The following is a 24,313-nucleotide window of genomic DNA, read 5'->3' as shown; positions in this document are numbered from 1 at the left end:
GGTTTTATTTTATTAACATGAATCAAGTTTTAGGGGCGCATTCGATGGAACTTGTAGCGCTGCCATAGGAAATCTTCTGAGGCCAAGTCTACCTGTGTGAAATCAGTGAGGTTTCCAAAGCCTTTAATTGTCAATACCCATAAAGCAGACTTCTTCAGAAACGTGTCTACTCAGCTTTGGAGAACTAAAAAATCCCAGATGTAATACTCTTAGGCCAGGATATGAAAGCTCAATTGTCCTGGCCTCAGGTATGTCTGTGAATTCAAAACTGGGAACATGGGAATGTGAGCACAACTAGGAGAGAAACTAGACAGAACCAGCTCTGATTCGACCTCAGTCACGCACAGTAGACGGGTAGTGCCAAAATTGCACACACATTGTAAGTTATTCAGTACAGGTGAAAGAACACATTGACCGTGTGATTTCTTTGAATAAAAACAGTACACTGTCTGCCTGGTCCTAATTGTGCTCCTGAAAATGCTACTGTAACAAAGGTAAGAGGGAGCAGGACTTTGTTTTCAAGGTTTATAATAATGTGCATGGTAAGAAATAAGTGTAACTTAGTATATCCAAAAATAGGACTTCAGGGCATTCCTTTATCTGGTTTCAAAATGCCCTGAGTGTAATAAATTAAGCCTCAGTCTCTGCTTTGGCTATGGTAGCGCTATAGCTTCAGTGTACCCTTTAATTCTGATTTGCTTTAATTTTGATAGGGTGTCAGTATCTCTGAGAAGCATTTAATGTCTGTAAAATAATATTAAAAGACTGACAAGAAGTATTTTTAACCCCTAATCCTTATAACAAATTTGTCAGTATGTTGTATAACTTGTTTCAATGTGCATGATGTGTTGGAAGTTTCGTTTTTGTTTCTTTAATAATGTGCATCAGCTTGGTGAAAGAGACCAGAGTGTTTTGTTTGTTTACTTATCTTTTTTTTTTTTTTTTATAAATGAGAACACCATGTCGACAAGTTTGGGTGAATTGATTCGACTCACTTAGAACTGTCAAGTGAAAAGAGAAAAAAAAAATGGGGCATGGCAGTTCAAGCAAAGCATGAAGGGAGAGCTGTTGCAAGGCTTCTGGTTGTTGTGGCTAGACTGGAGGTTTTTTGACCCGCCATCAAGACTCTGATCTTGAAAGCAAGATACTGATGGTTTTCAGGCAAGTGAGAGGTGGCGAGGTGAAACGGAAATGAAAAACAAACATGTCTCTTCCCAAATAAACCATCAAGTATGTCATGTTCAAAATTTGCAGTACTAAATTCTCCTAGATACAAGCACGGTGTTTTTATTGATCATGTGGTGTGCTCCCTCTTTATAACGCTGTAGTTCAGAGTAGAAAATGGAGGCCGTGGTTGTGTCTGCACTACAATGAGAATGCAGTTGCAAGTGAAATGGCATCTTGCAGAACACAGGGGGCGCTGTGCTCTGTGCTTTTAAGGGCTGCCTTAAAACGAGGGAGCACTGTATGTGTTGTCCAAACAGGGCTTCTTTGTGAGTGATTATGAACTTCACCACAGGGGGCTTGAGTTCCTAAAAGGATGGGTGCCTTTAGAGAACCAATCCGCCCAGACGTCTCTGTAGAAGTTCATAATGTAGCGAGCAAAGAGGGAGAAATATAGCCGCCCCTCTGTACAGAGTCCTGGATGACATGTTATATTTTCGGGTATAAAAAAATAATAATAAAAGTAACATCAGGCGGCATGCAGTTGCAGTTCTTTCCTTTGCATTAGTGTGTATTGTGTGGGCTGAGAAGTGAAGTACTGCCTCTCTGATCCGCTGGGAGTGGGAGTGGGGGTGTGTGTGTGTGTGTGTGTGCGTGCCTGTGTGTGGTCACTGAAAGAGCTCAATGTCACCCTGACCCTCCAGGCCACAATCATGTCAGGGAGCACGATGAGCCTCAACCACGACCCCCAGCCGCAGCGCAGCCACCTGGGTAGACAGGCCAGCTTCCAGGAGCGCAGCATGAGCCGGCCCCAGTACACCCCCACCAGCCGCAGCAACACCCTGCCCACTGACGTCGGCAGGAAGTCCTTCGCCATGAGGAAGATCAAGCAGGAGATGAAGGACATCATGTCCCCCACCCCTGTAGAGCTGCACAAGGTGAGCTTCTGTTTCCTGCGAACGCTCAGCACACGTGTTTGTGTTTTTTTACCTATGCCACAACACTGAATGCATGATACACCTCGAAATCTTCTCTACAGTGGTTAAATTGTTTCTCCTTTCTTTAAATTACAACTTATCATCTTAGGTAAAATATACAGTGTATTAACAACACTGACACTAAACACTGCTAAATGTGGGCTGTTTCATCAACCTCAACGTGTGGAAAATGCAAAATTCACATAAAATATGTTGTAAAAAAGGATGGGCCACTTTGTCATTGAGACGTGCAGAAGACTTTTTTTTTTTTTTAATGCCATGAAGTGAAAGTTTAAAAATACTAAATGCGCTCAGCTTTGCGTTTGGACTTTCTACACCGTTTTTGCTTCACCTCGTTATGCATCTTGTGAGAGGTGTACTAAGAAAGTCCGTGGCCTGAACATGCGAACGTGGCCTGATCTGCTTTACACCGCCGTGTGTTCGATCTGTGTTCTCAGGTGACGCTGTACAAAGACACGGATATAGAGGACTTCGGGTTCAGCGTGTCGGATGGGCTGCTGGAGAAGGGCGTGTACGTGAATAATATACGCCCCAGTGGACCTGCAGACCTCGGGGGCCTGAAACCCTACGATAGGCTGCTACAGGTAGTGACATCCGGGACTTTGACGGTGGGGCTTCTGATCATATAATAAGGAAGTCAAAAGACAAGGAAGAGAGAGATGTTTTTAAATACGTTTTTATGGTGTGTTTTTCCTCTCCATTTTCCAGATCAATCACGTACGTACCAGAGACTTTGACTGCTGCCTGGTGGTGCCTCTTATTGCCGAATCTGGGAATAAACTGGATCTGGTCATTAGCAGAAACCCACTGGCCTCCCAACCAGTGACAGAACTGGATCCGCAGCCCCTGGAGATTCCCAGCGAGTGGAATGACCAGAACAACAGTCTACAGCTGCCACAGAGCAGCCGACTAGCAGGAATAGACCCTAGGGAGCCGACAAAGACCTTATAGCAAAACAAACTTGAACTACTGAGCAAATTGAGACTGTTCCCATGGTGCTAAATCACATTAATAGTGTTTCTCTATGGAAATTAGGGCAGATATCTGTTAAGGATTTGTCAAAGCACATCAGATTCCTTCTAGTACCAGAGCATGAACCTCAGAACTAATTTCTTCCCTTTACTTGCCTACAATGGGTGTGTTTCAAAACCCTCTTGTGATGATGATGATCTTGGAAACCACTTGCTATGTGAAAAGAAAAGAAAAACAGTGCCATCCCTAATTTTGTAATCCAGTAGGACAATTTAGATCACAGTGAAACAAACAAACAAACAAAAAAGCATCAGCCGTTTACATGAATGCTTTGTGATACTGAACTGGCCCGTCTGTGTACAGGGCTACCATGTGGGTGTTTTAAAGCTTGAAAATACTATATTCCTTCACCTAAAGGAAACTTCCTACAAACCATATGAGGCAGGAAGGTAGCAGTATAGCTCCAGGCTTCCCCCCAGCTACAAGAGTCTGAGACGGCAGTGAACAGGAGGTGTAATCAAGCAGAAGTGGGTCACTTGATTCCCAATGTTTATTTTTGTATTTTTTTTGAAGAAGAAGAAAAACAAAAGTCTTGTAAAGCCTGCAGATTTTAATGCAAGTGATGTCTGAGTGCTGTCAAACACAGTGGTCTAGATTAAGAGGAACAAAGATTTGGATCCCGATAGCAGCAGACAACCCCAATAAGAGCACCCCGGTGGACTGCTGATGTCATAATCGCGTGGATACCGAAGACTCCGACTGACGGAGGAACGAATGGTTTAATCGTAGATCACAACACAGAGCAGATATACCTGCTGATTGGAAATTTACTGCATGAGACCTTTTTTGGACTATTTTATATTCACAATGTGTACTGAAGTGAGGAAAACTGCTACATTTGGCTAATTTCAGTTAACTAAGTAATATCTTTGCGTATTTGCTTTTTTCCTCCCGTTCAACACTTGATAATTGTGCTTAATGATGAGAACTGGTTTAGACAGGCTGTAATTTGGAATTGTCTGAAATGTCTTAAGCAGCACCAACACATATATATATATATATATATATATATATATATATAATGTGGTGGAGTGGTTTTCCACTTTCAGTTTTACCCATAGGGATAACATTTAAATGTTAACACAAGTGATAGGAAGTACACTTAGTGGGAACTGCAGTCATCTGCCAAAGTCGTCGTAATTGGTTCAGTCGAGACCGATGTTGAATCAGTGTCCCTATTCAAAGCCATCATGAAAATTCAGGAGTAATCAGTAAACCGTTAAATTACCCGTGAAAAAAAATTATAGAGCAGAGACGGTTTCTGCAGAATGAAGCTCCAAGGCCCTCCCATGCGATGCTCAGTACAATGTTGCCGATGCAAGACTAGAGCGCGTAAGTCTGGGGATGCCTTTATTGGATCTTTGCTGACTAGGGGGTCAAGATACTTTTTGTTCTGATTGTACCCTTTATAGGATAGTGCAGAAGACATCTTGAGGGACAGCAGATATTTAATTATCCCAAAGCTGCACTGAGATCTTAGAGTAGCTATGGACAATGAGTGGTCTCGTTTTTCTTCCAAAGAGCATTCATAGCTCCGTTTGTGTCATGTGGATGGGTGTGTGTAGCTACCAGGAGCTGGGCACAACAGTGGCAATATTCCCTGGCCTTGATGTGTTCATATTCATAGGAAAATGACACCAATTCCTCAGCCTGTCTAAATAATCCAAAAGGCGGGAGCAACGCCAAATCCATTACGGGATACAAATCCTCACCACGTGGCCGGGCAGTGTATGTGCGAATCGGATTTTGCCTTCTGTCAACTGGAGTGTGAGTTACGACTGCTGTTACCTCCTCAGAAACTGTGGACACTAATTGGCGTTTGCATTTGTGTCGATGAATGCATGGTCCATTTAAACAACTCTGAAAATTGAGTTGATTTGTATTTCTCAGTTGAATTAATTCAGAGGTTCCCAAAATGTGGGGCAGGAAGGAAGCCTTTGGGGGGATGAAACATAATATGACTTCTTGTAGGAAAGAGTGGAAAGCAAGTAAAAGGCAGTGAAGTATGTGAAAAGGCACTTGACGTTAATACTATCTGCAGCCCTTATCCTCCACTGCAGCTGAGAAAGTCTTAATATGGATTTTTGAATCCGAGCTTCAAAAGTGACATTTCGAATAGCTATGCAAAAACAGGCCTAAGGATTAAACACTTAAAAATATATAATGTTTATTATATTTTATAGTGTAACAGGTACAATTGTATTACAATTCCTGTTATCTGGCAGATCTGAGATATTAAATGGCAGTTGCTGCATGTTAACAACACACAACAAAACACATGCTACTGCTACGACTGGAGGTTACAGGATGCAATTTGGGAAACCCTGGATTAGTGACAGCTGCAAAACAGTTAGGAATTTAGGAAAAATCATTTTTCATAGGTCTCAACAGCCTAGTATTTTTTCTCCCCACCACCCCCCCCCCGATCCAAAATTTTAAATTATCAGAGAGACTACTTGACTGTCACAGGAGACAAGCAAAGGCTTCTGGGCCCCTCGGGATGTCTGTTTGTACACTAGAGGGAAAAAAGCCTTGTGTACATGGTTTTTACTTGTATTCAGCTCCGATTTAACTGTGGTAATCCCATCTAAACCCAATAGATAACAAAAGCAAACTAAGTAAAAGGGTGTTCTTTCGGAGTCGGCCTCAGTCACTCACTCACGTTTCCCTACACCGCCAACTTTTTATATATGGCAGCAAGCATGAGGTGATCAAAAATAACCCAAATAGCTACAACTGTGCTTTTCTACTTTGTATTTTTCCCTGGTTTAAGTAAATATTTAATATGCTAGTCTATGTGGAACTGACATTCTTTAAAAAAATAAAAAGGGTATGTTTATGTACCTTTTGTAGTGTTTCTGGGTTGGCAGCTGTGAAGAAGGCTGTATAAATATGATCATTTGTGAAATGGCACTTGTATGTTTGTTTTGAGAGTTTGGGGTTTGGTAAAAAATCGTTGTATGTTGAGTGTAGATGTTTTTCTTTCCTTAATTTTTTTTAAACAAAAAAATCAAAGTTTAAAAATGTCAGTTCAAGAGAATTTTGCATTCTGAAAACAGGTATAGTACAGCAGCAAAATAATATTAAACGGGCTGCCTTGGGGAATAAAAGAAGTAAATACCTGTCTGTAAAATAGTGGCTTTAATTGATGTTACCCTGTCAGTGCTCACAGAACACCTAAATTCTACTCACCCACTCGTTTGTAACGGTATCATACACTTACTGCAACGACAAACTTTCATTCCAGAAACATCTCAACTTATTTGTGGTGAATGCTGAAATACAAATTAAGAAGGATGTTGTTGTTTTTTTTAACTTAATTCTCAATCCATTGCTGGATCACGTTCAGGTATGTTCTTGTGGTTGGACTCCAATTACAGAATTTTTTGTTGTTGTTAGAGCCCTTCTTTTCCATTGAAACCAGCTATTAACATTAATCTCAAATACTGTTTAGCCATACTTAACTGATAAAGTCAGTTCTGATTAAATTGCCTTTTTTTTTTGTCGTCCTCTGATTTCAAGCAAATTTAAGTAATGTTTAATACTTTAATGCTGCGTTTCTACTGTAACATGGCACATTTATAGCTATACAAACTATACCTGCACCTTATTTTGTTATTTATAGTATACCACATTATCGCCAATTTGCTTATTTTATTCATAAAGAAACCTTAAGGTTACGTTCCTGCTTCAAAGGTTTTTTCTTTCCCTTTGTGGAGACATTTAACTGGAATTTAGCACTGCCAATAAAGAATATTAGATACCCTTATAAAATTGTAACGTAAATTTAAATCAATTTCACATTCAACTCCCTTAAAATACTGTATTTTTATTTTTAATGAACAAGTATTATAAACTGTAAAGTATTTTTGTACAAATTTAATACTTTGGTAGCATGATATTTATCGTCGATGTATAACTTTGGGAATTCCTACAGTTGTAAACCTTTGTATGGAAAAAAATAAAAGATATATGGAGTGGTCAAAGATACAGAAGTGACTCATTTCAAAACATGGTGCTTTAAACAAAATTAAAAAAAAGGTTTAAACGACTGTAATAATATAAAAACAGATTTTGCTCAAAAAGCAAAAGGCATCATGGTAGCAGACTTTGTTCAATTAAAAGGATCTCTCCATTGTGTATGAATGATTTTGCAAAGCAATACTGTAATACATGTCAAACATATACAGAATACATCACCTTTAAACTTTAAAGGGATCTACTGACCCACTTTGTATAGGATGCTAATGTGAGTTGAAACATTGTACGCAGGATAAAAAAAAATCTTTAATTTATGACAAACTAAAAACTTTTGACTCCTTTTATAAATAAATGTACAGTCACAATACTGACTGCAGCCAATTTAGAGTAAAATGCATTCAAATCTCAAAAATAGACACACAGAAATCTTCCAGCTGTGTAGAGATACCCCTGAATTTTGGGGTATTTGTAACACAAAGGAGTGAAATAGAGAACCCAATGATTTTTTTTCCACAAGAATCTTGCAAATCATCTTTTGACATTCTGCTTCTAATTATTTCATTCAGAAGCTCTTTAATCATTACAAAACGTGCACACTCTCAAAAAATACAAATAACTTATTTCACAGGAGACGAATGTCCGAGGACTATAGTGGGGAAATGATCACAAGACTATAGCGTACCTCTCTCGGTCCTGTTGCAAACAGACTCCAATGCAGCCAGCTGACTTTTGGCAGTTCATACCTGATGTTCCTTGGCTTTCTTAAGCCACACTGAGTGAGACCAGACAGTGTGGCAGCCGGGTGTGGCGGTCAGTTGTGTGAGGCTGGAGGCTGGAAGAGCTGTCTGGGCCGTGAGCCGGGCCTGGGGCTGGTCAGGGACAGAGACTGGAGTAGAGAGCATCCCAGAGGAGACTCGACTGCCTGCACCTGCCAAGACCAACAAACAGCATGAGCTCCTTTTTCCAGAGAGAGAAAAGCATCACACCCCCATAGTAGCAAGCCAACCTGTCATCCTGGAGCGTACACTGAGCTGTGCTTTCAAGAAACAGTCACTTAAATAAATAGTTCCAGCACACAGCCCAATGCAGGAGCTTGTACTGAGTCGAATGTCGCCCGTTATCACAGTTGCTAGATGATTACAGATGTGTTGGACCTAAACTGATCACATTAACAACCATGAATGGTTGAAACTATGCATCAGTAGGCTTACAAATAATCAAATGATTGACACATGTGTGCATTAACATATTTCAGGATGTTTGTTTTTTCTCTTGTGACCCCTAAGTCCCACAATTAGATCTCACAGAAAAGGCAAGAAGAAAGTCTCACTGTGTGTGAAGAGGTCTCTGCCACTGCTATGCTGAAGAAGCGGTATCCCTGCTCTTCCCCTCACAGTACCTTGCTGTAGGCACAGCTCTGAGGAACTGTCATATAAAGTAATGAATAGCAAGTCTACATAAGGCAACAGACCACAGGGGTTAAGGTGACCTCTAATATTCCACTGGGTAGAAATTACATGAACATCTTCCCCACAAAGGTAAAGCTGCAGCACAGTCATGCTGTAAAGTATAAATTATAGGCACCAATAGAATAAGTTCCAAAATATGTTTTAGCAACCACAGATCCTTGGAAAATAATCTCCTATAAATAGTTTTGTTTTTTTCCCCCTGCTGCATGACGAAGCAAGTATGAAACAAGGATATGTGTTACAGGAACATTCTTCTTGATATCTTGCATTAATAGAGGGTAATAAAGAAAACTATCTATTCCAGACAAAACATGACACTGCAAAATATGTTGAGTGAAACGGTTTAACAGCAGGGAGCTCAAATAAAATCATTTTTTCTTTATTTCTCATCATTTCCACCAGGAGATAGTCACTGCTGACAGTCACTGATCTGTCTTTTAAGAGCTCGTCAAACAGCCTCTGGCGAGGCCTAGATTTAGGCCCTACACGAGTTCCAGTTTTATAATCCACAACCATCCTTTAATTTTTTCATTGTTACACACTTGTTTTTGTTTTTTTTCCTCATTACAGAACACTGTGTTGAACAAATATAAACATCACTAGGTAAAGTCTCCTGGAGATTTTACTGGTGTGGCTGGGATTGGGAAGGCTAAACTCATATTGGGGGATCCCTGGCCTACAAGACCATGGATTATTTTAATCAATCAACCGAAGACTAAGCAACCTTCCAGAAGGCGACAAACTTTTCTGCAAACAGCCAAGTCATGTCGTGTGAAAGATACTCCAAGGCAAACCCTTCTGAGTGACTCCTTTCAAAACAATCAGGCTAAATATAGATTAAAAAAAAAAAAATTAAGCAGTTTCTACAGGCATGTCTAAGACTTTGAAGCTAGCTGAACAAAGTGTCTGGGGAGGATGGCTGGAGAATCAGCACACAGGATGGCCACCTCAGGGCTTCAGCAGTCTGACCTTCACAGTTTCAGGAAGCCAGAACTCATTCTCATGTGTCTGAGAGGTCTGGAGCGACTCCACCAAGACACGAGAACGACTGCCCACAACAGCAACAACTGACAGTTAAAATTACAGCGAACTGAACACAACTCAGTACAGATACAGGTCTTTTGATACTGACTGCACGGGAAAATAAACACATTCCTTCACTCATCTCATCCCACCCCCGATAACCACGCAATGTCACAGTTGGTTCTGCAGCAGAACTGTACGCCTGAATCCTGAATCCTCACATCACTCACTAAAATTAACAAATGGATGCAGACAGTACGTGTGACTAATCCTGCAGGATACAGCTTCCCCAAAAGAGTGCTGTGTGCTCTTTATTTCTCAAATGGAAAATTTCCAGTGTTTAACTTCATTCTTTATATTCAATCTCAGAAGGTATACCCCCACATGGGATGAGAAGGAGGTGTTCCTTCTATTGTATTAGAACCACCTTTAATATTCCATTGGCCCCAGAGACACAAGTATATCAGGAAGGCACCGTTTGGAGGAAGCAAAATGTTACCACAGAAGTGCAGTTATGTAACTAACAACATGAACATCACAACCTGCCTCCTGTAGACATGAGTAATACCAGGCAAATACAGAGATTGTCTCTTCTGCTTTCTACCGTAATGTTTCAAGAGTATCATTCCAGCACCAAGAGCAGTCGAATGGCATTGGTTTACTAGGTCTGTGTCACGCCATGCTATTGGGTGTCACTAGTTCTACAGTGCAACACAGGAGGAGACAATCTAGGCTATACAGTTTGTAAGTTATGGAAGGTATCCTGTCAAGGTCATTGAATGATCATTGAATTAATTAATGACCTTGTAGTTATGATTGAGGTATTTCATCTTTAAGGATGCAAGTCTGATATGCATATTAGAACTGGATTAAAGACTTCAAGCATGGATTTCTACATCAACAGATCATTCTCTCACAATTAGGCTTATACTGTATGCATGGTTTCAGTTCAGTTCTTCTATTTCTTTTTAACTTACAAGAACAATATATTCAGTGAAGCAGGCTTAAAACGTGTCACTTGCCAGAGGGCACAAGGATTTTAAAAAGTAAGTCAAACAACATGAAATAAAAGGAAGTAACAAATTTCACAGCAGTCAATAAAAAGTAAATTAGATTATACTCGTACCCTGTGGAGCTTGGAAGGTGTGCCACAGTCATTGTCGGTGCTGTTCTGTCTTTTACTGCGAGCTGGACTTGCAGATGGTGTCCATTCAGCTCCTGAAGGGTTCCCTGGTGTGTCCACATGGTGAGGGCAGCCAGGCTGGGGGCTGGCATCGAGGCCGTCCATCTGATCTTTCCCAGCATGATGCTGACTGGGGACAGCAGAACTTGTACCGTCCATGGGGGACCAAGTGTACGTCTGAGAAAAGGCCACATCATCCGAAAGTGACTCATCCACAGAACCCGAGTCCCAGAGGCTTCTCTGGCATGAAAGGGAAGTAGGCAAGTGCAACTTTAAGGACTCTTTGGACTGAGTGGGCAGAGGGGTGGACTGAGTGGGCCACAAGCCAGAGGCTGCTCTGAATGGAGCGGACGGGGGGTTTTCAGTGCCGTTCGCCTGGCTGGCCGGCTCTCCCGCCCTCTCCGATCTGCCCCTGTACAGCTCCTGTTTCAGCAGCTCTCTCAGCTGTGTGTTCCGCTTGGGCAGCTTCCACTGCATGGCCCTTTGAAAGTCCTTCTCCTCGCCCACCACGTAGACCCGTTTCCTCCCTCGCGTCACTGCCGTGTACACATGCTGCCAGCTCTCACCCCCGCCGGCTCCCAGGACGTACACCACTGTCTCTGCTTCCGAACCCTGCAAGGCAAACGGACCAGTGAGACCTCAGCCATGCCGGCCGGCAGGACTAACATGTTTTATGAAAAGCCTTTAAAGACAACTTGGCAGGACAAGGAAGTTAAGCAAAGAGTATATGTGGTCTTTATTTATTTAATGTTTTGATTAGGTATACTGATAGATATTTGATGGCAAACATTTTCAAAGAAATTGAAAAACTGTGAATGAGAGTCTTAAAACAATGTGCAGTTCAGCGAGTTCAATGAAGGAGAATGACAAAATATGACTGGGGGAAAAAAAGAAAATGAAAATGAGGAACTACAGATAAGAAAAGAAAGGGAAACTACTTCTGAAGAGACAAAGCTACAACTCCAGTTACTGGTTAAGCAGACTCCTCTCCTCTCCTTCTCTCTCCCTCTAGCATGTTCTGAGGTCAGTTGTGCCCAGTCAGACCTGGAAGGTGTGGATAGTTCTGGCCCAGGCATGTTTCAGACTGCACTCCCTCTGCAGCTCCCTGAACCACACACACAGCTCCCGGCCTTCTCTGTCATCTAGATTCAGGTAGCGTTTTTTATCTTTCTCCTCATCCTGAGTGAGGGAAGAAAGAAGAAAAAAAAACAGCTGTCAGGCAGCTTCAGAATGTATTCTTACTAGACTTCAAACAATCAATCGCAGAACTGACTGAATCAGAAAGAGATGTCAGTGAAAGGAAAAACTGCCAAAATGTTTGTCAGCTGGATTTATTTGTGTTAACTTTTTACTCCATGTAACACAAAGTAAAGAAAAATAAGTCATCTTCCATGAAGAACATTTCAAACCTTGTCAAAATGTTGCTGATGAGTAAGGTCTGAGTCAGAAATACGGTAACATTATAGGTACGTGATATGTTCTGAAGGAAGAGCAAACTAGTATGTTGTAAACCACAGCTTAAACTGATTATATATAAGTTCTCTCTACAGTTATTTCAACTGTATCGATTTCAAAATATGATGGGGAAAAACATAATATTACACCCTCAAAGTATGGAGAATTTACATTACATCTTAAAATACATTAACAAAAATTGTTGATATTTTTTTACAAAAGCCATAAAAATGTCTCACTATATATAACACACACACCCATACATATAATATCTATCAGTAGAGGATTCTTGTAGAGAAGGTTCACGCTTACGTTCGTTATGAAGAATATCTCCCCGTTGCACAGCCGCTCCATTTTGATTGGCACTATGTCTGATACCTGGTTGAGGTCCTTTTCCAAGGTGCATTCAGTAACATAGCCATTTTTTGTGCAACAAACTTTGTCGCCTGGCTGAAACGCAAGCTTTCTTTTATGGTTCCTGTAATGACAAAGGCATGAAAGACCGTGAACTATTTTAGGCTATACTGTTCATTAACAGTACTAAATAAACACATAGATTTTCCTGAATGTCATTCACTGTGAGTAAAATGCCAAATTAGTATTGAATATGATAGTTTGTGCGGTTTATACAATCTTCCTGTAGTGCAATACTATTCTATTCCTGGTAGAAATTTGGAAACCCCAAAGCAATAGTTGCCATTTCGGGGTAGGGTACCCTTAGGCTGTTTACTGGCTCTAAAGTGTTTGCTATTGTTCAAAAAGCCAGGCATGACGTGCAGACTTGAACATATCTTCAACTGACAAAGACAATTCCTTCATGTTTAACTGCTCATTTAGTGACAAGTTTGCATTTCAATGCTATAATTATCTGAAGCCACAATTTAAAATCTGAATAAATACAATTTATCTTCTGCCGAAACTCGGAGGCAGGGCGAGCGAACAAAGAGAGCCTGCCAGTGTGATGTGTGTGCAGCTGGGCAAGCGGCAGAGACGGAGGCTTCATCAAACACTCACTGCAAGTGTCTCCAAGACTGGGCTTAATTACCCATAACCTCCAGTGCTCAATCACAATCAGGACAGATGGTGAAACTTTGTTTATGAGACCACTGTCAGCATTTATAAAGAGTCTCATGATGAATGATGATCCTTTAAAGTTGAAACTAAAAAATTACTTATGAAAATGTCTAAATGTTTTCCAGTAGAGTAGGCCTACAGCCATACAAAATATTAGTGAAGCGTATTGGTACCACACAGAGTAAACAAAAGAAAATTGTTAGTCTATGTGAGATACGCATCCCGTAATAAATTAAACACTTCCGATTCTACAAGATGCGCATCTCGTACAAAGAAAATATCATCTCATAAATACTGCCGTTTTGTGAGCACTGGTTCATCTGAACAAGAGAACATCAGACACAGATTATGCACTTGTCAAAATCAGGTCCTATCGGTTAGAGTCATACGGAAACACGGATTATTGTGAGCATTCAACACTCAAATGGTACAGGAAAAGGATAAGATGGTTTCGACGAAAGAACAAATCTGATGTGCTCGATGTCGTGCTGTATTTAATGCAAGATATCGAACACTCTGGACAACTACATAGATGTGTGACCTCCCCAGGTCTCAATCAAAAGGTACATACTATTCATACAGTCTAAACATAGTGCCAAACATTCTCCACTCCACAGTAATTGTATTAATAATAATAATAATAATAATAATAATAATAATAATAATAAAGCTATTAGTGTGTTGCTCAATTTATTAAACACTTAAGTGCAGCAAATAAAATAAAGCTGTGTGGCAGCTATGACTAGAGTTCAAGTAAAAGTAGAAACCAATTATTACACTGCTTTTCTTTGGTGAGTGTGTCCACATTACACAGTTGGTGTCATTTATTTGTAAATCTTGTTTCCACTTCCAAAAATGGAAACTCTGCATTTGAAATTAGCAATATGTAGTATTTTTTTTCTTCTAACTACAATTCACTATACAACAAGTTTGTTTTTACAACCATGTGGCACCAATATGCTTCCATAAAATATAACTAATGCAACTGATAACACACATTTAATTAACTAAGTAGACATCCAAAGATGTAACTGTCAATTAGTAATTCTGAATCCTGCCATAAAACATGCAGTAGGCAATAACTCTGGCACAAATGGGAAGATACAGTCCCAGTCAGCCATCATAATGTGCTGTATGCTGTACATTTTTAGTAATGTTTGCTTTGAATAGTAAAATAATGTGTCTGCTGTGTAGTCTGAAAAGGTAACAAAAAAAAAAAATATATATATATAACATTTATTTAAATGTTAGTTTTGATGTTGCCAAATACACATAAATAACCTATACGAGACTATATTTAATCTTCAATCTAAAAGAGTTCATTCGATTCAGAAACAACCGTTCATCATCCCAGTTTTAATCCGATCACCACCTCCCCACGGATTAAGACATTTTCCCTGCCACTAATGCAAACCCATTTAATAGCATGTGAAGGGTTTTACAGGACATTCCATTTTTGGGGTCTATGGTCACATGATTTAAGGAGACTACATTCATCACACCATCAAATCACTCCGTCTCCACGCTTCTGTCTGGTAGGTGCCTCTCTGAGCAGTCTACCCCTTCACACCAAACAATGCACTGTTTTCTTTGGCTCATCCCACGTTTCACACATACCTAACAGAATGAACAAACCATTCATCTGGAGAAATGTATGTTGCATCGAATGTTATAAAACAAGTGCAGTGAAATATCCCCATCTAATGGCTGTGTACGAGACTCCATTCTGCTTCACAGATGGAAACAGCTGTCACGATGAGGATCAATATGGATACCCCACTTTACTAGTAAATCCCAAGTTCACAAATCAATATTAAGACCTTATCAATGGGACATCTATATAGATATTTGCATAAACCTGTTGTAATTTAGCCTACTTTATATTTTACGTGATTGTGATTACTAGGACAATGGCAAAATGTAAGTACCTCGAAACAATCTTAATTTTTCTTTTTTTAAATAGCTATACATTGCATATAATAAATATAACCGCTTACCTGGTAGTGTGATTGGAATAGTGCTGACAGCAGAGTTCATTGATCAATTCACAATCTTTCCTGCAATAAGAGTAAAAGCAATAAAAAGCTTGCTTCATATCACCCTCATTGTCAGAATTAACTCAGTTTCTAGACATAAACCATCATATGTAAAATTGTTAAAGAATGTTTACAAAAAAAAAGGTTTTATTTATTTTCATGCAAAATCATAGGCCTAATCAAGCTTTTTGGTTAATTTACATGTCAGCTGGTTTAGAAAAAAAAAAAAATTGCACTCCGGCAAGGGAAAATGCTCTGAAATATACACTGTCCTAGGCTTCATGTCTTATCCTAAATCGAGACAGACCACAGAGGTAATCTGTAGCAGGGAGGACTAATGCAGCTCTCAGCGACAATGCAGGCTCCCAGGCATCTGGTACATGACAGGAAACCTTGGCCGACTGAAAACCAACTAAACCCCAGCAGTGCTCAGCCAGTGTCCCGGCCCCTGGGAAAGCTCTGATCTCAGACGCCTGTGAAACGTGCCCGAATCAATGCAGTGATGAATGGACTATGGAGTACAATGTGTGCTCTGAAAGGGGGCTTGATTTCTTTTCCATTTGCTCTTTACATATACATGCTTCCTTTTCCCCAAATCACATTACAGAAAAGAAATTATGAAGCGGTGTTCTCTGCTAGCAAAGAAACGTACGCTCTAGGGCTGACAGTGATGGCTGAGGAGATCAATTTTTCAGCACTCGGTGGCTGTAAAGAACGAGCGTAGGCAGGCCTCTCTCTCAGCCAGGGGACTATGGGCTCATCTCCGAGGGATTGACTAAGCAATAAAATGACAGCAGAACATTTCTGCTACACCGAGCTTTTCTCACTGACATCAACAGTCAGCACGAATAACGAGCAGCCTCTCTGTCTACCAGCACTGTGCTGCTCATCCAGGAGCCCAAGTGTGTAGGACATAGAGAGAGATTTCCACTGAACGGGCCTCTACTGCATGATCACCCAAGGGCCCATGATTGTCAATAGACTGCTATGCCACTGTTCGTCGTTCTTCTGAATTCCATGTAGGTCAAATTCTTCAAACAAAAACTCTCCATTTTCAGTAATCTAACCCACTCTGTGAAGAATTACACAGTCATTTACGCAGTTACAGGTCCTTACCGTCTGAACGCAACAAACTGTGAAGAACCATGATCCTCCAATCCAGGGGCAGAGTTCAAAAGCAACTTGATTGCATCTTGAAGATCTAGAGAAGAATTCAGAAGATATCAGTACAGGGAAGAAATCATATTTTTGAAAAGATGTCAAAGAGACCACAGAAAAAGACATGTAAGGAAAAGCCCAGGCTATCCTAGGAGCAACAGGTTAAGGTAGATGAAACTGGGCAGAAATGCCCAACAGTCATTAGTTATGCAACAAGAATCTAGGTGGTTCTGCTTCCAGGCTATGTGCCTCGAGAAATCATGTTGTGGTCTTCTAATTTTGAGCTGAGATACAAAATTAAGTACATTACTCGTATGGAAAATCAACAGAGGAAACCTTGATTTGTACCCTTAAGAGCCCAGTGTAACAAATAGGTAAAATAAATGTAACTGGCTATACAAAAGTATATAATCACAATTTACCTGACCTCTGTATGCGACATATTAGTCATGCTGGGTTCCTGAAGATTAACTGCATTGAAATTAGACAAATATGCCGATGAGGTCTAGCAGTCAACTGTTTTGCAGGTCAGAGTATGAGACTTGACCTTCATGTGAAAGTTTATTTTTTCAGGCTTTTCTCTACACTAATCTGAACCACCAATATACACTTTACTGAAGGGGTTCAATGAAAGCATAGCATATCATTCAATTTTTGCTTCACAGTGTCTAAAAGAGCATTTTAACATGTCTCACCAAAGCCATTTTTCTTAGGAGGGAGACGGACAAAAATGAAGCTCTTGTCGGTTGTTGGCATTGTGACACTCATGGCCTTTCCTCCAAGCGCTACAGTGGCATCGTATTCCAGAGGATAATAGATGTGCCTTGTGCCCATGTCAGATATTCTTGAAGAACAAAGTAGATTCACATGTATTAAGGACAATTCCACTAGCCGCCTCTTTCTATGAGCTTCAAAAGATGATTTGATTTATTCTTTAACAAAAGTGTAATCAATTTCGCACAAGACATTCCACATCTGTATAGTCGTGGTTTCTGATACTACCCTGATTTAATGAAAACACACTAGCAGCAGTTTAAAATTGTTTTCTACATTCCAGTAATACAATAAATCACAGAAAAGATATCACTCCTAAATAAATGCACTCAAGTTTAATGAACAACGCTGTAACCATTTCAAATGATGGATGTGAATAACTGCACACCTCTACACACACATATGTGCACTGATTTGACAAACATAATGGGATGGTGGGAAAGAATACGTGAAAAGGAGCAGAGGTAGTTTCATCTACATACTGTCCGGCATTATTGACAATCAGCTGCGATTCGGCGCGGTGGTTGGTTTTCATCTCAATTGCCCAGCTGACATCCAAGAGGCCGTTGAACATGTCCGCCAGCGTGTTCCCGGGCTCGATGCTGGGCAGCTGTCTTACATCACCTGAAGAAGCCACAAGGAACAGGAATGACATTTTAACGATTACTATGACATGGCGTGATTCTCTGCAGGCAATAATAGAAATGGACATGTGAGCAACCCTTTACACAGCACACATATTAATACATTTTAATATCGTTTTTCACTGCAACGTTTTAATAAGTCTGCATTCTGCACAATAATGCCCCTGTCAATCTATTGCCAGGAATCCAATAACCCTCATCTGCTTTTGACAGACAGAAGGCTTTATTGTGACATAAGCTGGCAAGTAATTAATTACCCAGCAGAAATTATGCAGACTTGAAACAATCACATGATGTGCATAGCAACACACTAACTGAGGTACTGTGGCCTTCTCTCGTTTAATATTAGTATTTATGTATTTGGCAGACACCTTTACCCAAGGTGACAAGCTAATAAAAAGCAATTATAATATGTTAAACTGAAATGCATTTTTTGCTTGGCCTGTGAGAAGACTCAATTGCATTTATATTATACACCGATCAGCCATAACATTATGACCACTGACGGGTGAAGTGAATAACACTGATAATCTCGTTATCATGGCACCTGTCAGTGGGTGGGATATATTAGGCAGCAAGTGAACATTTTGTCCTCAAAGTTGATGTGTTAGAAGCAGGAAAAATGGGCAAGAGTAAGGATCTGAGCAACTTTGACAAGGGCCAAATTGTGATGGCTAGACGACTGTGTCAGAGCATCTCCAAAACTGCAGCTCTTATGGGGTGTTCCCGGTCTGCAGTGGTCAGTACCTGTCAAAAGTGTCCAAGGAAGGAAAAGTGGTGAACCGGCGACAGGGTCATGGGCGGCCAAGGCTCACTGATGCACGTGGGGAGCGAAGGCTGGCCCGTGTGGTCCGATCCAACAGACGAGCTACTGTAGCTCAAATTGTTGAAAAAGTGAATGCTGGTTCTGATAGAAAGGTGTCAGAACACACAGTGCATCGCAGTTTGTTGCGTATGGGGCTGCGTAGCCGCAGACCAGTCAAGGTGCCCATGCTGACCCCTGTCCACTGCCGAAAGCACCTACAATGGGCACGTGAGCATCAGAACTGGACCACGGAGCAATGGAGAAGGTGGCCTGGTCTGATGAATCACGAGTTCAAGGTGTTGACTTGGCCTGCAAATTCCCCAGATCTCAATCCAATCAAGCATCTGTGGGATGTGCTGGACAAACAAGTCCGATCCATGGAGGCCCCACCTCGCAACTTACAGGACTTAAAGGCCAGATACCACAGCACACCTTCAGAGGTCTAGTGGAGTCCATGCCTCAATGGGTCAGGGCTGTTTTGGCGGCAAAAGGGGGACCTACACAATATTAGGCAGGTGGTCATAATGTTATGGCTGATTGGTGTATAGTAAGTGTTCTGAAATGGGGTAGTTGAAGGTTGGCTTTGGGGTGCCGCACCAATAATGTTATGGCTGATCGGTGTATATCATTAAACACAAATCTTTTTCTCTCTGCTATTAGATTGTATATAAATATATTTTAATTAAGCGATAGTCAATTCTTTCCACCATACTGTCAAAATAAGGACCTGTTTACTTATCCTGCATCAACAAAACATTCTTCAACTCACCCAGAAGAATGAGCTTCTTCAGCTGAGCGTACTTTACCAGCAGGTTCAACACCGAGTTCAGTATCTGCACCGACACCAGGCTCCCTTCGTCTACTACAAACACCTGAACATCTGCAAATTTCCAGTCATGCGGTATGCCAAGTTCACCTTTTCGTGCTTTCATATAACTGAAGAGTACCTGGGAGACACAACAGGGGCCTTCTTTAACAACATGTTCCTTAAACAACTCCACAACTGCCTGTAGCACACCCTGCTGGTCTTCTGGTGACATGTTATCAGATAGAATTGCATAGTCACGAAGGACAATTGAATGGAGCAATTAAGGGTTAGACATTACTCTAAGTAATATCACAGCAAACCAAGAAGCATCAATGCATTGTGTTTCAGGTGTTCATAATATAGAGAAAGAGCTCTAATATGGTCTAACTTTGCAGAGTGACCCATGGGGGGTTGTTTTTTCCTCTGCCACACTGTAAGAAAAGCCTCCACCTGCATTCCAGATTAGCAAATGAGAAACACAGACAGTGACTAGAACAAGGAAGCTCCAGCTGTGTTTCCACTCTTGTTTCTTAGACCCACCTGGTGCAATGTGAATGCATCAAAGCTCGTCCTCTTCTTCAGGAGGGAAGCGGCTCTCCCAGTGGGGGCAGTGAGTAGGACCTTGATAGGCTCTGAGGAGCTGACGGACTGCTGCTGGGTGTCACTGGGAAACCCTGATAAGGTGTTCCACTCTTTAGAGGTGTCAAGGTCATTCTCGAAGGCCTTGCAGGCATTGCGCACCTCCTCTTGCTCGTCAAGCACTGCCCGAAACACCAGGGTGACCACCGTGGTCTTACCGCAGCCCCCCTTCCCACTAATAACAGTTACTGGGTTGGCGCAGATCATTTCAGCAGCTCGGACCTGATCTGGGTCGAGCTCCACATTTTCGTGACCTTCCCCCGGCTCTGTACCTCTGTTGTGTTGCTGGTGTCCATTGGGAAGGCCATGTTCAGACTGAGCTGGGCCAGTGTCTGCTTCCAAAGCAGCATCTTCTTCCCTGCTCTCAACTTGTGCTTCATCATTGCTGCCATTCTGCCCATCCTCCATCCTTCTGCAGTGGGCGGCTCGGAGGACCTTCCTCACATCCAGATCGATGTGCCAAGGGGTGTCCCTCAGCAAGGTGCCCACAGACTTGGCGATACCCGTCTCATAATCGTAAAAGTTACGGAGAAACACCTTTTCATCCTGCAGCACCACCACCACATTCTGCTCTTTGAGGAAATCTAGTGGCTGCGACATTCTCCATGAGCATTTCTTCTTCAGGTGACTGTCGAGTTGGTACTTGGTAACATAAGTGCAGCCATTGCTCCTGCAGATGCGCTTCAGTGTGTCATATACCAGCAGGGCTTTGCGCTGCAGCTCAGGAATCTGCCGGAGAAGATCACATTGACGAAACGCCTCCAACGTTGCCTCACAGTGAATGATGCCAAACTCCTTACGAAGAATCTAACAGGGGAGACAGACCATGATAAGCTTCTGACAGGGACGCAGGAAAACACTGGTGGATTTTTAGCACCAATTAAAATGTTTTATTATTGTATTCAGCGAAAGTCAAGTCACTTTACAATTACAAAATTACAATACATCATGCACATTGGTGCTAATGATTTATTTTTCTTGAAAGACATGAACACATTTCTGAAAAGAGGATTTGCCCTTTGCCCGACTGCAGCGATAATCGCAGGCTCACCTTGGTAAAACCCAGCTTCCAAACATCTGTCCTGATAAGCTTTTCCAGCCTGTTCAGTAAAGTATCTGGGGGGACCTCATCCTCAGGGTGCGCCACCATCTGTGCCTCCATGCCTTTCTCCTGTACAGCATCCCATTTCATCAGCAAGTTTCGAAACTTACGAGGAAGCAGTATAGGCAGGTACTTCATCACCAGTGGGTGCCCAGAGGCTACCTGCACGGTTTTACCTACATCTGACAGACAGCAAATGTAGGTTTGTACAAAAACACTGTTCTGCAATGTTTGTCAATAACAGGCATGTTTTACATTTCCTAATTACTATTAAAAAGAAAAAATATATAAATATGAACAAATGCAGAGGACATATTAAAATACTGTGTAACATTCTAGTCACCTTGGGCAAAGACATATGTTAAATAACATCATCATAAATGTAATAAACTCTAATTAGAAAAATTGTTTACACAAAAAGTACACAAATAATGGGTCAGATGCATCAGATTTGAAAAAGCACTAATTGCTAAGGAGTGATTGAAGCAATGCATTTGTTCTGCTTAAAGGTATATAAAGGATATAGATATTGGCTTATGTACCTGATTTGTTCACAGATTTTGTTATGGAACCTGCAATTGCTTTGCTATCACTGCCTTCCTCACCAAATTCCTCCAGCTTTTCCTGCAAGTTTGAAAAATCCAGTTTCATGCCCACTTGCAGCCACTCACTGAACGTTGTGACATGGTCAGGACTGACACCACACGCCTTCAGAAATAAGGCAATGACAGACCTGGGGTTTTCTCCGAGATCAGTCCTCAGTTTGTAGAATGGACAGCACATCAGGCACAACCTGGACTTGTACAATCGTACAAGAGCAGTCACCTCCCACCAGGGGTCCAGCAGAGCAAACCTGCCCACCACCCTGCACTGCTGTCCTGATGCCAAGTTCAGAAAATCCACTAAAATCAAATTAACAGAGTCAGAGTTAAAGGAAATGCAGAAGAATGTCCATGTTAGGAGTAATGCATTTTGCCATATACTGGAGTTGGTCATTTAAAAAACAGAAAATAGACTCAAACAAGACAAAGCCTATCCTGTATGGCAGATCTCTGGAAACAACTAGCATAATGTTTCAATGGCAGCCTAATTAGGATGTTATTCCTATTTTCCTGTTATTAAAAGCATTACTTGCTTGACTATCTATGTATGGCTGTATCTGAACAAGTTCCTGGGTGAAGAAAAAAACTTGTTAAATTTAGAGAAGGGGATGATTTTTTTTTAATGTAAATATTTCAATAAATATTTTTTTGTTTAATTCCCAGTGGATGTTGCATGCTCTTGTCATTTGCATTTCATTAAAAATGTCCACAGGGGGCAACTCTAAGAGGTTTTATTAAATGATTAATGAATTAGGTAGGATCTTGCTACCAATCGTAAAGCCAGACACTTGTGAACATGAAATTCATTATTGTATTTGCATTTTATATTGTGATTTGGGGTTTTCAAGTAAATATTATTATTATTATTATTATTATTATTATTATTATTATCATAACCATCATCCAGTAGTGGTTTCATTAATTCCCAGGATGAAGAAGTAACAAGTTTATTACATAAAACATAAATTCAGGTTAACCCAGAGCCCTCCTCTCACATTCAGTGAAAAAATTAACTAGAGATGCGAGTTGGAACAAGCCTTTTTGTATCGTATCTGTAGGAAGTGATTACATCTCATTAAAATCCAGTTGTATGAGTTCAGTTTACCACATGCATAATAATACAGTCATTGATTAAGTATCCAAACGACAGTAGTTGGTTAAGTATTCAAGACAATGGCTGGTTCAAAAGCCCTCTCAGACAGTCGTTGTATACACCTCAAGGAACAATGAATGGCTTTGACTTTGGTAGACTTCTGTAGCATTCTCCCGAGTTTGGTATGAAACTACAGACCAAAATGCTTTAACAAACTAATAATTAAAGCAACTCCCAGAATGGGGTAACTACTAACGAATGATTGTTTTATATACAAAACTGAATCAACAACGTGACATTATTAATAAGATATACATTTACATAATAAACATACGTTTTCCCACAACAAAATGGTGGGGCAATGTTAGACAATGTTTTAGAAAAATGTTGAAGCTCTGACAAGTTGCTTGGGGAGCACTGATGGACAGCAATCTTGAAGTCATGCAAAAACCATATTTTAACAATTTACAATTTGATGTTGACATCTTTATCTTTGCAAAAATACCAGAAGTGCTCAATTATGGCTACAAACCCCGGTCGCTAAATACAAAAATGATACAGCTACTGCAATAAAAGCACAAAGATGCATGCTAAGAATAACAAGAGGAGGCAGTAAAACAACAACAAAATGTTAAAATGCACGTACACATTGCAAGAACAGTTTTTGTTGTATAGATTGTTTATGCTTTACACAAAGAGTACCTTTTGATGTCAGCTGTACTCTCATTATTCATAAATTAAAACCCTCGTCATTAAATCATCTCTCGAAGGAAATGCGTCGTTTTTAAAAATATTATACAACTAAGAAGTACAGCTGTACAATGTAGACAGTGTAGTTTGCAGGCCGGGCTGCAGTTATTACCTTCTCTGCGCGTCGGGAGGCAGGCTTTGACGACACGTCCTCCCGCGTACAGGCTGCTCATCTCCGTAATGTCTAAAAACTCCGGCTCGTTTTCCTCTTCTTCCTCCGACGGAGAATCATCTTCCTCGTTTAGCGCTGAATTTTCTTTTGGTGGTAAAATATAACCGACCAAAGTCGTATTGCCCGGCGGAGGAGCGAACCAAGACATATTTGCTACAACTACGGAAACTCTACGCGCCTTGACTTCATACTTGCCACAACAACCCGAGCGCCGCTGCTCATTGGAGGACGCTGAACTCTGAACTCATGCGTCACTACGGAAGGAGCAAAGAGGCTGTTCTTTCACTTTTACTTGCGCGTTTGTTAGGACGCCCCCTATTGGAGATTCCGGCTGGGGGGTTTTGCAATCCC

General features: G+C 41.0%; 2 protein-coding genes across 6 annotated transcripts in view; one reads left to right on the top strand and one right to left on the bottom strand.

The window, feature by feature from the left end:
* Positions 1 to 6,327, top strand: part of grip1 (glutamate receptor interacting protein 1) — a 205,924-nt gene extending 199,597 nt beyond the window's left edge. For all 5 annotated transcript variants that reach the window (XM_066724613.1, XM_066724612.1, XM_066724611.1 and 2 more), the window contains 3 exons: positions 1,869 to 2,102; positions 2,600 to 2,746; positions 2,871 to 6,327. In XM_066724613.1, the coding sequence (XP_066580710.1) occupies positions 1,869 to 2,102; positions 2,600 to 2,746; positions 2,871 to 3,113 (624 nt within the window). In that variant the 3' untranslated portion in view covers positions 3,114 to 6,327. The remainder of the gene's footprint in view (positions 1 to 1,868; positions 2,103 to 2,599; positions 2,747 to 2,870) is intronic.
* Positions 6,328 to 7,003: 676 nt separating this feature from the next.
* Positions 7,004 to 24,168, bottom strand: LOC136771991 (DNA helicase B). Its single transcript, XM_066724608.1, has 13 exons — positions 23,903 to 24,168; positions 21,888 to 22,247; positions 21,295 to 21,527; positions 20,145 to 21,050; positions 19,566 to 19,743; positions 17,830 to 17,971; positions 17,269 to 17,417; positions 16,532 to 16,616; positions 15,377 to 15,436; positions 12,618 to 12,783; positions 11,895 to 12,029; positions 10,794 to 11,462; positions 7,004 to 8,103 (listed from the first exon to the last, which is right to left on the bottom strand). Exons 1-13 carry the CDS (start codon positions 24,108 to 24,110, stop codon positions 7,987 to 7,989), a joined length of 3,408 nt encoding a protein of 1,135 aa, XP_066580705.1. The 5' UTR covers positions 24,111 to 24,168; the 3' UTR covers positions 7,004 to 7,986.
* Between the last annotated feature and the right edge of the window lie 145 nt (positions 24,169 to 24,313).

The sequence above is a fragment of the Amia ocellicauda genome, chromosome 15, assembly GCF_036373705.1.
Source record: "Amia ocellicauda isolate fAmiCal2 chromosome 15, fAmiCal2.hap1, whole genome shotgun sequence".
Taxonomy (NCBI): Eukaryota; Metazoa; Chordata; class Actinopteri; order Amiiformes; family Amiidae; genus Amia; species Amia ocellicauda.
The sequence above is the reverse complement of the archived record's forward strand: the minus strand, read 5'-3'. Positions and strand labels throughout refer to the sequence as shown.

Coding starts and splice junctions, on each gene's coding strand:
- LOC136771991 (XM_066724608.1), bottom strand. CDS start 24,110: ATGTCTTGGTTCGCTCCTCCGCCGGGCAATACGACTTTGGTCGGTTAT. Junction 17,418..17,829: donor ATTGTCAATAATGCCGGACA/GTATGTAGATGA, acceptor TTGTTCTTCAAG/AATATCTGACATGGGCACAA. Junction 15,437..16,531: donor CAGTTTGTTGCGTTCAGACG/GTAAGGACCTGT, acceptor CTCTTATTGCAG/GAAAGATTGTGAATTGATCA.